Here is a 16,085-nt window from a genome sequence, read left to right as displayed (position 1 = left end):
GCTCATAAGTTCATAGGAGCAGAATTAGGCCATTCGGCCCATCAAGTCTATCCCCCGCCATCACGTGGCTCTTCTCCAGGTGTTTCGGTTTCCTCCCACATTTCAAAGACGTACGCATTGTAGGTTAATTGGCTTCTGTAAGCTGCCCCCTTATGGTTAAAAGTGGGATAACACAGAACTACGAGTGATCGATGGTCAACGCGGACTCGGTGAGTCAAAGGGCACAGGGAGAATGTACAAACTCCACACAGACAGCATCCATAGTCAGGATCAAACCCGGGTCTCTGGCTCTGTGAGGCAGCAGCTCTAGTGTTGTGCCACCATGCCGCCCCGAACTCAAAACTAAACTAAACTAAATATGGATTCTAAATGAAGTGCACACTTTTGTCCTGGTGGATCACTGCTACCCCTACAACACACACCATAAAATTCAACGACATTAAATGGGTTGCGTGATTCAGCATCGATCCATTTGATGATGACCCGCTGTTGCCGATCAAGGTTCAACCCAGTCCTCAGATTATGTACCTTTAGTGCTTTTATAAAATGGATTTTTATCAACAGTCTTATCTCAATTCATTCTGATAATTCTTCCTCTTTCGTGTCCATCTTCCATGTTACAAATGTTGACATCGCTGCCATCGTCCGTCCTGAAAAGGACGCAAGCTTCCGGCGACAATCAGTGGGAGCCATCACTTGTTCCAATAGATGATGGTGGTAGCAGAATTAGCTCGGGATACTTCCAGTTTCCAGCCCCGTGACGTGGACGCTTCTGCTATGGGGCCTCTGAAAATTTATGCATTATTTCCTTTTTTTAATTAGCTTGGTTTGAAAATGAATACGATTAGTTACCTAATTTATTTGTTGACTTTTGGAACTGGATTTGGTCATCAAATTATTTTGTGCGGGGCAGTAAGCAGTCTGAGACAATGCAGCAGCAACTTCCTCCTCCAGCTACATAGAGAATTTGCACAATTCCCATATATTTTACACAGTGGGTGCCTGCAACGTGCTGCCTGAAATGGTGGTGGAGGCAGATACGATAGTGGCATTTAAGAGGCTTTCGGAAAATAGACACAAAATGCTGGAGTAACTCAGCGGGTCAGGCAGCATCTCTGGAGAGAAGGAACGGGTGACGTTTCGGGCAGAGGCCCTACTTCTGACTGAGAGTTGGAGGAGGGGGAGTCTAGAGATATGGTAGGGCGAGGTGCGAAAACGAAAGATCAAAGGGGACGATGATCAAAGAAAATGTAGAATGGTTCGTTGCTAGCTGAGGGGAAGGTGAAAACGAGGCTTACAATCAGTAAAATTAATCAGGAGGACGGTGAAGCTAGTCGGAGAACTAGGATGGGGGACGGACAGAAAGAGAGGGATAGCAAGGGATTATTTCAAGTTGGAGAAACCTATACCGCTGGGTTGTAAACTGCACAAGCAAAATATGAGGTGCTGTTCCTCCAATTTGCGTTGGGCCTCACTCTGACAGTGGAGGAGGTCCAGGACAGAAAGGTCAGTGTGGGAATGGGAGGGGGAGTTAAAGTGTTTGGCAGCCGGGAGATCATGTCGGCCGAGGCGGACCGAGCGGAGGTGTTCAGTTAAGAGTCTTTTGGTTAGGCACATGGATATGCCAGGAATAGAGTGAGATGGATCTAGTGCAGGCAGAGGAAATTTGTTTATCTTGACATCATGTTTGGCACAGCATTGTGGACCCAAAGCACCTTTGTTGCACTGTTGTTCAATATTCTTTGTTCATATTTGATAACTGGGCACTTTTCAGCTGGTCAGTCATGGACAGTTTATCATGGTCTTTGAAAGGACATGACTGTTCCTTCCATTGCTTTGTGAAGCTCATTGCCTTTGGTCTGGGACTCTTAGGTTAGTTTAGTTTAGAGATACAACGCGGAAACAGGCCCTTCAGCCCACCGATTCCACACCGCCCTGCAATCCCTGTACATTAACACTACCCTATACACACTAGGGATCATTTTACCTTTATACCAAGCCAATTAACCTACAAACCTGCACGTATTTGGAGTGTGGGAGGAAACCGAAGATCTCAGACAAAACCCACGCAGGTGTCGGGGAGAACGTACAAACTCCGTACAGACAGCACCCGTAGATGGGATCGAGCCTTGGTCTCTGGCGCTGTAAGGCAGCAAATCTACCGCTGCGCCACCCTGCTGACTCGTCTTCAGACTGATTGTGAGGTGGGGGAGAGGTAATCAGTCTGAAGATGTCCCAGATGTCGCCTATCCATGTTCTCCTGTGATGCTGCCAGACCCGCTGAGTTACTCCAACACTATGTGTCTTATTTTGTAAACCAGCATCTGCAGTTCCTTGTTTCTAAATTGCCTTTAGAGGTTGAGTTGCAGTAAACCCAGTCACATGGCCAACAAAATCATTGAACTCTGCAACAAAAATTTCAATTTCCTTGAGTTTAAATGCTTTAATTGCACATTATACATTCGACAAACCCACGAGAATATTTGGAGATATAATTAGAAGAGAGCTTGTAATGAAAACATATATATATATATATATATATATATATATATATAGCAAATTATTAATGCATTGTGAAAGTAATCCTGGTATGGTATGATTTATGTGAAATACTGTGAGATTTTTTGATTTTGGTTCTACACAGATGCAAGAATGAATTTAAAAAAAAAGCTCTGCTCTGAATATAAAAAATATTTGGATCTTGGTGTGAGAGGTTAAGTTTTGAACTTTGAGCCTGTTGGATTTATTTAAGCCTGTCACGCTGCACTCGGAGCAGTTAGCTGGTCTAGTTTAAACATGTAAGTAACATTTGTTATTGAAAAGGGCAACAAGTGTGTCTTATTTTCATTATGTCAGTGCACACTGAATATAGAATTGTCCTCAAGAAAGTAATTTATTTTACTGTTATTCTGTGTCATTGAAGGCATGTTGCAGGGTTGCAGTTATAAATGTAGAGTTGCTACAGGCGGCCCTTTAGTTTAGTTGAGTTTAGAGATACAGCGCAGAAACTGGCCTTGCGGCCCACCGAGTCTGCGCCGACCAGCGTTCCCCGCACGTTAACACTATCCTACACACACTAGGGACATTTTTTACATTTATACTAAGCCAATTAACCTACAAACCTGCATGTCTTTGGAGTGTGGGAGAAAACTGAAGATCTCGGGGGGGAAAAAAGCCCACGCGATTACGGGGGGAACGTACAAGTTCCGTACAGACAACACCTGTAGATGCGATCGAACCCGGGTCTCCGGCGCTGTTAGCGTTCTAAGACAGCAACTCTACAGCTGTGCCACCGTGCCGACCCATGTGGGAATATTTCCCACCTGAGCCACCCTTTACACTTGTCCTCAGGAAAGTTATTTATTTTTCTGGTGTTGTGTGTCATTGAAGGCATGGTGCAGTGTTGGAGTTAGAAGTGTAGATTTGTTATAGGAGGACCTTAATGTAGGAATATTTTGGGATGGGGGTGATCTTCTGTTCTTCGGGCACAGCTTTCTCACTGGCCCTCTCGCATCCACCACTGTGGCGTTGTCGTGGAAACACATTGAGCCAGGAAGCATCCAGACATGGAGCTATTTGAGCTGCAATGAGATTCAGGCAGGACCCTACTGAAAGAAAAATGTAAGTCCTCAAAATACCAAAGAATAAGCACTTCTTAAATGGTCATGTCTGGTGTGTGTGTGTGTGTGGTGAATGCACATTTGGTGTACTAACTGTCTCTTAATTGGCAGAGACTGTTCAATATTGCACTCAGACAAGAGCATCATTTTTGTTATCTTGTCACCTCAGTGTGTCTGCAGGTATTGAAAAAGACAAATATGTTCTTTATAAAATAGCAAGCCATGAATAGGTGCACTGATTTAGTTTTAGTTGTTAGTTTAGAGATACAACGCGGAAACAGGCTCTTCGGCCCACCGAGTTCGCGCTGACCAGCGATCCCCATACACTAGCACTATCTTTCACACACCAGGGACAATTTACAATTTTACTGAAGCCAATTAGCCTACAAACCTGTATGTCTTTGGAGTGTGGGAGGAAACCGGAGCTCCCCGGAGAAAACCCACGGGGAGAACGTACAAATTCTACAATACAGACAGCACCCGTAGTCAGGATCGAACCTGGGTTTCTGGAGCTGTAAGGCAACAACTCTAATGTAGCGCCACCGTGCCATCGCAAATAGTGTGTGTTTGTTCAAACACTCCATTCTTCCTCAGTACACTAGACAATGGAAATATCTATCCTTTTTAATACATTATTTTAATAATATTTGAACAGCCGGAATCCAAAATTCAAGCACATCACGTCATGAACTACTTTTAAAGTCCAGTAACATTACATAGGCTATTTTACATATAACAGTCCATTGGCGATATCATATTTAGTTTCAGTTTGTTAGTTTTAATTGGGAAAATGCCCTTCGGCCCACCAGGTCCAGGCCGACCATCGATCACCCATTCACACTAGTTCTATGTTATCCCACTTTCTCATCCACTCCCCACGCACTAAAGGCAGTTTACTCAGGCAGATTAAACTACAAACCCGCCCGTCTCTGGGATGTGTGGGGGGGGGGGGGGGAAACCGGAGCACTCAGAGGAAGCCCCTGCGGTCACAAAGAGAACATGCGAACTCCACACAGAGAGCACATGAGGTCGGGATTGAACCCGAGTCTCTGGCCCAGTGAGGCAGCAGCTCCACCAACTGTGCCACCGTGCTGTCCTTGTGATAATTCGACGCCCGAGTGCTAATATCTGTGCTATTTCTCTGCTCAGTATGGGATGTTAAACTGAACTAAGGATTGTTAACCTTAAAATATCAAGTCAACCCAAAATGTTGCCTATCCATGTCCACCAGAGATGCTGGCTGACACAGTTACTCCAGCACTTTGTGTTTTTTGATCAGGTATCTCCCAACATCTGCAGTTCCTTGTGTCTACCTACCTCTGTATGTTCCTTTGTTTTACCCTTCTCTCCTCTCACCAGCTCTGCTTTCACAACTGTACCCCTCCACTATTCCCCTCTTCTGAGGAAGAGTCCATGACTCAAAACAAAGTCTGCTTTTTCCACAGATCCTTTAACTTTTATCTGTGCATGGTGAACGGTGTGATTGTATTTGTGTATAATCTTTTCTTTGACTGGAAAGCACACATACAGAAGCTTTTCACTGTACCTCAGTACACGTGACAAATATAAACTGAACTGCTTTAGCGGCTGAGTTCAACAAGCCATTCTGATTTTATTTCAGATTCCAGTTTCTGCAGTTTGATTTATTTTGCTAAATCGGTGGATTGGGTGAAGTAGGATGAGATGTGGTTGATGCCGATCGCAAATTAAATTTGTGAATTAGCATTTAAGATACATGTTATTAGATCACAATTCAAGATACATGTTACTAGATAACAATTTAAACCATATGATATTAGATTACAATTTCACTTATATGTCACTAAATTATAATCTAAACTCCATGTCACTATATTACAATTTAAACCACATTACTAGATTTTAATTTAACCTATATGTTACTAGATTACAATTTAAAATACATGTTACAAGTTAAGAAATGTCATTAGATTACAATTTAAACTACATGTTCCTGGATTACAATTCAAGACAGATGTTACTGGATTACTATTTAAAATACATGTTACTAAAGTACATTTTAAGATGCATTGTAACGAGTTAAAATACATGTATTTAGATTACAATTTAAAGTGCATGTTACTAGATTACAATTTAATCTACATGTTATTAGATTACAATGTAATCTACTTGTCACTGGATTGCGATTGACTCGTGCTTGTTCTTTGCTTGCACTCAACTAGATATTTCTCAAGAGTGACCGGGTGGCTCGCATGGTCAGCAGCGGAGGGTGCTCGGCAAACGACTTCCGCGATGTTTTCAAAAAGAACATCGAGAGGCGGGTCCGCAGCTTGCCGGAGATCGACGGGCTGAGCAAGGAGACGGTGCTGAGCTCCTGGATGGCCAAGTTTGACACCATCTACAGAGGGGAAGAGGATCTCCGCAGCAAGCCAGCACGGATGCCCATGAGTGCGGTGTCGGAGCTCATTCTCAGCAAGGAACAGTTGTACGAGATGTTCCAGCAGATCCTTGGGATTAAGAAAATCGAACATCAGTTGCTTTATAATAGCTGCCAGGTAAGATGCTAAATTAGGTTCCCATCCTGATCGTAAAATACACTGTTATAGTATTATACTATGGAGGAGTGCACATCAGTTCATCAGTTCATCATAACTGATACGTCACGATAGTTATCGTGCGTTTTGATTCAGGACTTGAGCGATCCCAAATGGCTTACAGTCCACTGAATGTTGCTTAGATGTAAAGTGTTCTATTATTCAGAGCAGGGAGGATTCTCTTCATGACAAGGCCTTGCAAGCACCAGAGATATCAATTCTGAAATTGTTTATTTCAACTGCGAGTTGAAAAGTAAATGTAAGCCAGGCCAGCAGGTGAAATCCTGAACTCTCCTACAAGGCATTGCTTAGGGAATATTTATGCTTAGTGCTGGGTGGCGCAGCGTTAGAGCTGCTGTCTCACAGCGCCAGAGATCCGGGTTCGATCCTGACTACGGGTGCTGTCTGTACGGAGTGTGTACGCTTTCTCCGGGGTGCTCCGGATTCCTCCCACACTCCAAAGACCTACAGGTTTGTTGGCTAAGTGGCTTCTGCAAGATTGTCCCTCGTGTGTAGGGTAGAACTAGTGTACGGGCCAGCGCAGACTCGGTGGGCCAAGGGGCCTGTTTCCACGCCATACCTCTGAACTAAACTAAAGCTTGGCTAAGAGAACAGATGTGAGCTGAATTTCTTGTCTGATCTTCAAAGGGGAACAGCAGGAGGGACACTACACTGTAATGCATTGAATCTGCCTGCCAATGTTTGATTCCCCACTGAGAAAGCAGTGAAGGCCAACACCAGGGGCAGGAGATAATCTGCATCTGCAGCTACTGTGGGGTCTGGCAATGTATGCAAACTCTATTGATTTGGACGCCTTCTCGCTCTATCTTTTGTACTTGAGATTGACTTGATTTTATTTATTTCTAGTATGATCTGGTCTTTCTAGACAGCTTGCAAAACAAACTCTTCACTGTACCTCGCTACACGTGACAATAATAAACCGAAAGCTAAGCTAATGGGATATGTTGGTCGGTGTGGGCAAGTTGGGACGAAGGACCTGTTTCTAAGCTGTATAACTCTATGCATCTATGACTGTAGCTGTATTGGTTAGAGTAAATAACACTCATTCTTTCAACTTTATGAGAGGGAGATGTTACACTGATTTCATGATTAATAATAGACAATTCTGCAAAAAAGAGCAATACGTATTATTCACAATGTCAGGTATCTGGATCACACGAATCCATTATTCGTACAGTCAAAATTATTAAAAATTAGCAGATTTGGTTGCATTTAAAACAGCACAGATAATGTTTAGGGCCAAAAATAAAAACTTACCTGGAAATATACAAAAATTATTCAATGAGCGAGTGGGGGGTTATAATTTAAGAAGAATATTTAATTTTAAGGTACAAAGAGTCCGCATGACCAGAAAAACTTTTTGTATTTCGGTCTGTGGAGTAGGATTGTGGAACAGTTTGAATGTGGAGTTAAAGCAATGTCCAAACATGAACCAGTTCAAAATGACATACAAAAAACTTTTTTTCATAAGGTACAGGGATGAAAGGGATGGTTGACAAACAGGGGTTGGTGTTTGTTTATTATTTTGTTTATTATTTATTTATGTTTTTTGGTTACTTCATACATATTACTTGTAAATGTATATCAGTTGTATGTATATATATGTTTGTATGCATCTCTAAAAATTGTCTGGGGTATTATTATTATTAATTACTTAATTATTAAATATGGAAGAAGGGTTTAGGGAGAAGGGGTGAGATTAAATAAGTTATTCTTCTTCTCACTCCTTTTCGAGCTTGTAAAGAAATAGTGTTGGACATTTAAATTTTGCTTTATGCTTTTCATTGCTTTGCAAATATTGCCTGGAATGTCCAAATGTTTGACTATTTCGATTTTGTTGTTGTTATTTATTCCTATTTATGTCTTTACTTGTTCGGAACAAATAAACAAATAAAACAAATAAATAAATAAAACAATAGACAATAGACAATAGGTGCAGGAGTAGGCCATGTTGCCCTTCGATCCAGCACTGCCATTCGATGTGATCATGGCTGATCATCCCCAATCAGTACCACGTTCCTGCCTTCTCCCCATATCCCCTGACTCCGCTATTTTAAAGAGCCCTATCTAGCTCTCTCTTGAAAGCATCCAGAGAACCTGCCTCCACTGCCCTCTGAGGCAGAGAATTCCACATTCACCACTCTCTGGTGATAATGGTGTTTCTTGATTAGTAAGGGTGTCAAAGATTATGGGGAGAAGGCAGGAGAATGGGATTGAGAGGGAAACATAGACCAACCATGATTGAATGGCGGAGTAGACTCGATGGGCCAAATGGAACACCATGTTTAGGACCAGAGGTCATAGCCTATTAATTAAAGGATGTTCTTTTAGGAAGGAGATTAGGAGGAATTTCTTTAGTTAGGGGGTGGTGAATCTGTGGAATTATTTGCCACAGAAGGCTGTGGAGGCAAAGCCAGTGGCTATATTTAAGGCAGAGATAGGTAGATTCTTGATTAGTGCGGGTGTCAGGGGTTAGGGTGGAGAAGGTAGGTGAATGGGGTTCAGAGGGAGAGATAGATCAGTCATGATTCAATGGCGGAGTAGACTTGATGGGCCGAATGGCCTATTTCTGCTCCTATCACTTATGAATGGCCTAATTCTGCTCCTGTGACATGAACTCCATCTTGCAGGGTGGGATGACAGGTTAATAACTCCAGAGTTTGGTGGCGTTTTGTGGGATGGTGACTGAGGGAAGGGAGGAGCATATGCAGGGCCGTAACTTTTTTAATTAGTTTCCAACCTCTGGCTTTTCACAATAGCCTGAGCCCTATAATGACCTGCTACTCCGCAGTGTAAAGGATGCCTGCAGAAACAATGACGTTGCGGCCTAGATCTCCAGGCCCGTGTCCCAGGTCAGGTCATGGTGTTCCAGACTGCAGCATTCTTTGATTTTTAAAAGTCGTTTTTATTTTTGGCCAACAGTGGAAGCGACAGCCATTCATCATGGGGTGACAGGCTGCTGGAGATTGGATTCAAAGGGCCCTGCTTGAGTATCATGTGAGAGACTTGACCTGTGCCAATGTGAACAAATCCCCACCTCTGAAACTACAGTGGCCTGTTAGACTGGTCACTGTATTGTGGGCAGTTTAGCACAGTCAAACAGGCACAATCTCTCTCCATCCCATCCCTTGTACTGGTCTCACTGGCGTCCTGGTCCATAACTCATTTCTGCCTAGCCCACAGCTACCAATGTAGCTTCCCTTGATCATCGGTACATTTTCTGCACATCTTTCATTTCTGTGTTCTATATCTCTCTGTATCATCGTCTATATCTCTTGTTTCCCTTTCCCCTGACTCTCCGTCTGAAGAAGGGACTTGATGCTGCCTGCCTCGCGGAGTTACTCCAGCATTTTGTCTCTATCTTTGGTAAACCAGCATCTGTAGTTCCTTCCTACACAATTTTAGATTAGATAGACTGAAGATGGATCCCGATCCGAAACGCCACCCATCCTTTTCTCCAGAGATGCTGTCAAACCGGCTGAGTTACTCCAGCACTTTGTGTCTATCTTCGTTTTTTACGAGCATCTGGAGTTTAGTTTAGGAAAGAAATGCAGATGCTGGTTTAAATCGAAGGTAGACACAAAATGCTGGAGTAACTCAGTGGGACAAGCAGCATCTCTGGAGATGAGGAATGGGTGACGTTTCTGGTCGAGACCTTGCTTCAGACTCAAGTCTGAAGAAGGGTCTCGACCCGAAACGTCACCATTCCTTCTCTCCAGAGATGCTGCTTGTCTAGCTGAGGTACTCCAACATTTTGTGACTACCTTGTAGTTTAGTTTAGTTTATTGTCACATGTACAATGAAAAGCTATTGTTGTGTGCTAACCAGTCAGTGGAAAGACTGTACTTGAGTACATTTGAGCCGTCCCCTTAGTGCAAGGTAAAGTCCAATTAAATATAGTCATAAGTAATAGGAGCACAGTTATGTCATTCGGCGCATCAAGTCTACTCTGCAGTTCAATCATGGCTGATCTATCTCTCCCTCCTAACCCCATTCTGCTGCCTTCTCCCCATAACCCCTGACACCCGTACAAATAGTCTGAGAGTCTTCAATGAAGTAGATAGTATTCAACTTCTAGGTGAAGAAGTAAAGACTATATGGTGACAAGTACTATTCACAAAGGTTGTGACGGCTTGCTTGGGCATAAGTTCGATTATGAAAGCTGGTAAATTGGTAATTGATCAAGATACTTGCAGGGAATCAGTCCTTTGAACCTGCAAGGTTAGGGTTAGGGTTAGATTAGATTGAGGCAGGAACAAAGCATACTTGGAGTTGAAGGTCCACGTTGGACAAACTTGGATTATTTTCTCTGGATCGTCGGAAGCTGAGGGAAGACCTGATCGAAGTGTTGAAATTGTGAGAGACATATAGACAGGGTAGACAGTCAAAACCTTTTTCCCCAGGGTGGAATTGTCAATGAAAAGAGGGCATAGCTTTAAGGTGATAGGGACAAAGTTTTAAGGAGATGTAGGGGGAATTTCTTCTTTACACGCAGAGTGGTGGGTGCCTGGAATGTGTTGCCAGGAAAGGTGGTGGATGCAGATACGATAGAGGCCTTGGAGAGGTTTTTGGTTAGGCACATGGATATGCAGGGAGTGGAGGACGAGTCAAGAGTTTTACTGTCATATGTCCTGAAACAGAACAATGAAATTCTTACCTGCAGCAGCACAACAGATACGTAAACACAGTACTCTGTAAAACACATAACAAAAAATTCAGTGTATATAAAAAATCAAACCGACAAATAGACAATAAGAGTCCAAAAATAATGTCCCCTAGTCTAAATAGTTGGCAGCCTATTGGGAGGTTGTAACGTTTAGTAGCCTGATGGCTGTAGGGAAGAAAATGCTCCTGAACCTGGACGTTACAGTTTTCAGGCTCCTGTATCTTGTGTACCTTCGATATTCCAGCATCTGCAGTTCCCTTTTGAACACTTCTTCCTAATGGAAGTGGATTATGGGCAGGCAGAGGTGATTTAACTTGGCATTATGTTCGGTGTGGACGTTGTGGGCCGAAGGGCTTGTTTCTGTGCTGCACTATTCTATATTTGCTGTTCTACTAAAAACTGTAACTAAATTCAGAACAAAAGGTGTTATGTGAAGCACAAAATGGACTTGTAATAAATAACTATTTGAAGTTCTGGCAGTCCACCGGTTTCAATGAGCAAATATTTTCCTTAAGTATTCTTATATTTACCATTGCCTGGGGAGCATTTCCACGATGAAATTAAAAAAATTCTCAAGAGGTCAGGGTGCCACGGTGGTGCAGCGGTAGAATTGCTGCCTTACAGCGTTTTCGGCGGCAGAGACCCAGGTTCGATCCTAGCTTGGACGTAGTTTTGTACGTTCTCCCCTTGACTTGTGTTGAGTTTTCTCCGAGATCTTCGGTTTCCTCCCGCACTCCAAAGACCTACAGGTTTGTAGGTTAATTGGCTTGGTGTAAATGTAAATTGTCCTTGGTGTGTGTAGGATAGTGTTAGTGTGTGAGGATCGCTGGTTGGTGTGGACTCGGTGGGCCGAAGAGCCTATTTCTGCACTGTATCTCTAAACCAAACTAAATTCAGACCAAAAGATGTTATGGGAAGCGCAAAATAGTCTTATAATAAATAACTATTTGAAGTTCTGGCAGTCCACTGGTTTCAATGGGCAAATATTTTCCTTAAGTATTCTTATATTTAGCATTGCCTGGGGGAGCATTTCTTTGGTGAAAAGTTTTTAATTCTTAAGAGGTAAGTTAAGACTTAATATCACATTTATTGCTTCTTCCTTTTCTCCTTCACACTCTGAGAATGTAATTCATCGAACATCAGATCACTGTGAGCTATATAAAGATGTCTTAATGAATGAGCATCCACTGCAGCTTTCATACCTCTCTGTATAAATTTATTGATTACAGTTTAATTTCTGACTGATTAAAATATTTTATTTTTTTTCATCCACGCGCTACCCAGTTAATTTATCTCAATTAAACTTTAATCTTACAGATCTTGCTTCTTGGTGGGGAGTCACCATTAAGACAGGATTAGTATCAAACTGGAAAACGAATTGCTTGGACAATGAATTAAGCATCTATTTAATGGAACTGCTTTTATAACGGTGCTTCTGCAAGAATCTCGGAAGATAAAACAGGAGATGCTGGAAAAAACCCCAGCAGGTCAAGCAGCAACTGGGGAAGAAATAATGTCATAGCAAAAGGATTTGAGTATAGGAGCAGGGAGGTTCTACTGCAGTTGTACAGGGCCTTGGTGAGATCACACCTGGAGTATTGTGTACAGTTTTGGTCTCCTAATCTGAGGAAAGACATTCTTGCCATAGAGGCAGTACAGAGAAGGTTCACCAGACTGATTCCTGGGACTTTCATATGAAGAAAGACTGGATAGACTTGGCTTGTACTCACTAGAATTTAGAAGATTGAGGGGGGATCTTGAATTGAATTGAATTGAATCCTTTATTTGTCATTCAGACCTTTCGGTCTGAACGAAATGTCGTTGCCTACAGCCATACATGTAATAATAAACAACACACAATAAACACAAATTAACATCCACCACAGTGAGTTCACCAAGCACCTCCTCACTGTGATGGAGGCAAAAGTCTTAGGGTTACTGTCTCTTCCCTCCTCTTCTCCTCTCTGCGCTGAGGCGATACCCCACCGGGCGATGGTAAGTCAGTCCCGCGGTTCAAGCTCCGCGGCCCGGGGGTGGTCGAAGCTGCCGCCCTCCAGTCCAGCGGACGCAGCTGTTGCCACGGGAGCTCCGGAAAACAGGCACCAGCCTGTGACCTGCGAGCTCCCGACGATGTCGTCCACTGGCCCGTGGCCGAGCCCCGGATTCAGGTCGCCGCCTCAGCCACCGGAGCACCGTCTCCACCCCGCACCGGGCCACCCACACGAGAGCGTCCCAGCCCCCACCGGGCTGCCCACACGGGAGCGCCTTCCAGCCGGGAGCCGGACCGCCCACACAGGAGCGCCTTCCAGCCCCGCACCGGGCCGCCCACACGGGAACGCCTTCCAGCCGGGAGCCGGGCCGCCCACACGGGAGCGCCTTCCAGCCGGGAGCCAGGCCGCCCACACGGGAGCGCCTTCCAGCCCCGCACCGGGCCGCCCACATGGGAGCGCCTTCCAGCCGGGAGCCGGGCCGCCCACACGGGAGCGCCTTCCAGCCCCGCACCGGGCCGCCCACATGGGAGCGCCTTCCAGCCGGGAGCCGGGCCGCCCACACGGGAGCGCCTTCCAGCCCCGCACCGGGCCGCCCACACGGGAGCGCCTTCCAGCCGGGAGCCGGGCCGCCCACACGGGAGCGCCTTCCAGCCCCGCACCGGGCCGCCCACACGGGAGCGCCTTCCAGCCGGGAGCTGGGCCGCCCACACGGGAGTGTCTCAGCCCCGCGCCGTCCGCCCTCACCGGAGCGCCGAGTCATGCCGCTGCCCGAACGCCGCCGCAGCTCGAAGACGGCCAACCTCGCATTGGTAAGTCCTGGCTGGCTCTACCTCCGGTGACTCGAGTTCGGTCGCAGGTTGGAGGCCGCCAGCTCCGCCATTAGGCCTCAGCTCAGACGGGGGAAGAGAAGGGGGATACAACAAGAAAGTCGCATTCCCCCGAAGGGAGAGACAGAAAGCCCTGTTTCAGCCCCCCCCCCCCCACACATGACACAACCTAATAACTAAAAGTTTAACTGAACAAGACAAAAAAAACAACCCAAAAATGTAAAAACAGACAGACTGCAGGCGAGCCGCAGCCGTTTCACAGCGCCGCCACTTCCGGAATCTTATAGAAACTTACAAAATTCTTAAGGGGTTGGACAGGCTAGATGCAGGAAGATTGTTCCTGATGTTGGGGAAGTCTAGAACAAGGGGTCACAGTTTAAGGATAAAGAGGAAGTCTTTTAGGACCAAGATGAGAAAACATTTTTCACACAGAGAGTGGTGAATCTCTGGAACTCTCTGCCACAGAAGATAGTTGAGGACAGTTCATTGGCTATATTTAGGAGGGAGTTAGATGTGGCCCTTGTGGCTAAAGGGATCAGGGGGTATGGAGAGAAGGCAGGTACAGGATACTGAGTTGGATGATCAGCCATGATCATATTGAATGGCGGTGCAGGCTCGAAGGGACAAATGGCCTACTCTTGCACTTATTTTCTATGCTTACATTCCCCGAGTAGTAATGGCAATCAAAAGTTGGACATTGGGAAGCTATGAAATTGCCATTACAAATACAGTCAACATTTTGGGTCAAAGAACCTTTGTCAGAATTGTTGACCTGTTGGGGTTTTGCATTCTTTTCTGTTTCTGTTTCATATATCCAGTGTCTGCAAGTGTATTGAATTGTCTTCATATGTTTTACTTCAGTTAATTATTGTCACATGTACTGAGGTGCAGTCCTAAGCTTTTTGGTGCGTGCTATCCAGTCAGCGAAAAGACTAGACATGATCACAATCAAGCCCATCCACATGGTTCAGATGCAGGATTAAGGTTATTATGTTTAGTGCAAGATGAAGTCTGATTAACAGCAGTTCGAAGGTCTCAAATAAGGTAGGTCAGGAAGGTAGACAAAAATGCTGGAGAAATTCAGCGGGTGAGGCAGCATCTATGGAGCGAAGGAAATAGGCAACGTTTCGGGCCGAAACCCTTCTTCAGCCTGAAATGTTGCCTATTTCCTTCACTCCATAGCTGCTGCCTCGTCTGCCTAGTTTCTCCAGCATTTTTGTCTACCTTCAATTTTCCAGCATCCGCAGTTCCTTCTTAAACGGGTAGGTCAGGAAGTCAGGACCACTCTCTAGCTGGTGAGAGGACAGTCAGTTGCCTTGGTACGTGTTACAATAAATTAAACCAGAGGTGGGGAACCTGCGGCTTAAGGCCGCATCTAGGCCATTAAGTGCGGCCTTTTGAATGAATCCAAATTTTGTAAAACAAATCCTTTTATTTTTATTAATATGTTTTTGTCCGTTTTTTATTATTATTATTTTAATCTTAAAATGAACGTATTTAAAATACCAAAGAGTAAAAGAAGATTCAACGAAATAATCCTATATCTAATTGAAGTTTCTTGGATGCGGCCTTATTGGATTACAGCTAACTTAATGCAGCCTTCCAACATGAAGAGGGTTCCCCACCCCTGAACTAAACTAAGACTAAACTAAAACTCCAAAGACGTACTGGTTTCGAGCCATTTACAGTGTATAGATACATGATAAGGGAATATGGTGAGGAATAGAGGCTTAAGAGTGTGTGTTGCGATTGTAATATGAGAAGGATTAAAATGACCAAGAGTATTAATGCAGTCTCAGTGGTGATATGTTCCAACATCACAATAGTGACTGCACTCCGACAGAACGCCACAGGAGATCTTTCTTCCCTGTGGCTTTCAAACGTTTCCACTCCTCCCCCTTCTGTCAAGGGGTAGACTGAGACTGCCTGACTCCCCCCCTCCCCCCCCCCCCTACTTCATCACATCTCCAAAGCCTTTCCACTCGTCACTTTAATTTCATGTTTCATGTATTTTGTGTTTTTTATGACTGTTGGTAAATTAATTTCCCTCCTGGGATAAATAAAGTTCTATCGTGTCATACCGTAAGGTTATTAGCTATGCAGTGTTTTGAAGCATTCATGGACACGGAAACTTGTTAATAAATGTTAGACCTCCATCTAGTTTAGTTTAGAGATACAGCTCGCAAACAGGCCCTTTTGCCCACCGGGCCCACACCGACCAGCGATTCCCGCACACTAACACTATCCTACATGCACCCGGCACAGTTTACATTTATACCAAGCCAATTAACCTACAAACCTGTACGTCTTTGGAGTGTGGGAGGAAACTGAAGATATCGGAGAAAACCTACGCAAGTCACGGGGAGAATGTACAAACTCCGTACAGA

The 16,085-nt window shown here is 44.5% G+C and overlaps 1 protein-coding gene across 6 annotated transcripts in view; it reads left to right on the top strand.

Annotated features, from left to right (window-relative positions):
• The window catches only part of cadps2 (calcium dependent secretion activator 2), a 393,466-nt gene that overhangs the window by 84,991 nt on the left and 292,390 nt on the right, over nucleotides 1-16,085 (top strand). For all 6 annotated transcript variants that reach the window (XM_033037622.1, XM_033037627.1, XM_033037625.1 and 3 more), the window contains exon 3: nucleotides 5,822-6,154. In XM_033037622.1, coding sequence (XP_032893513.1) covers nucleotides 5,822-6,154 — 333 coding nt within the window. The remainder of the gene's footprint in view (nucleotides 1-5,821; nucleotides 6,155-16,085) is intronic.

This window comes from Amblyraja radiata, chromosome 19 (assembly GCF_010909765.2).
Source record: "Amblyraja radiata isolate CabotCenter1 chromosome 19, sAmbRad1.1.pri, whole genome shotgun sequence".
Taxonomy (NCBI): Eukaryota; Metazoa; Chordata; class Chondrichthyes; order Rajiformes; family Rajidae; genus Amblyraja; species Amblyraja radiata.
The sequence above is the reverse complement of the archived record's forward strand: the minus strand, read 5'-3'. Positions and strand labels throughout refer to the sequence as shown.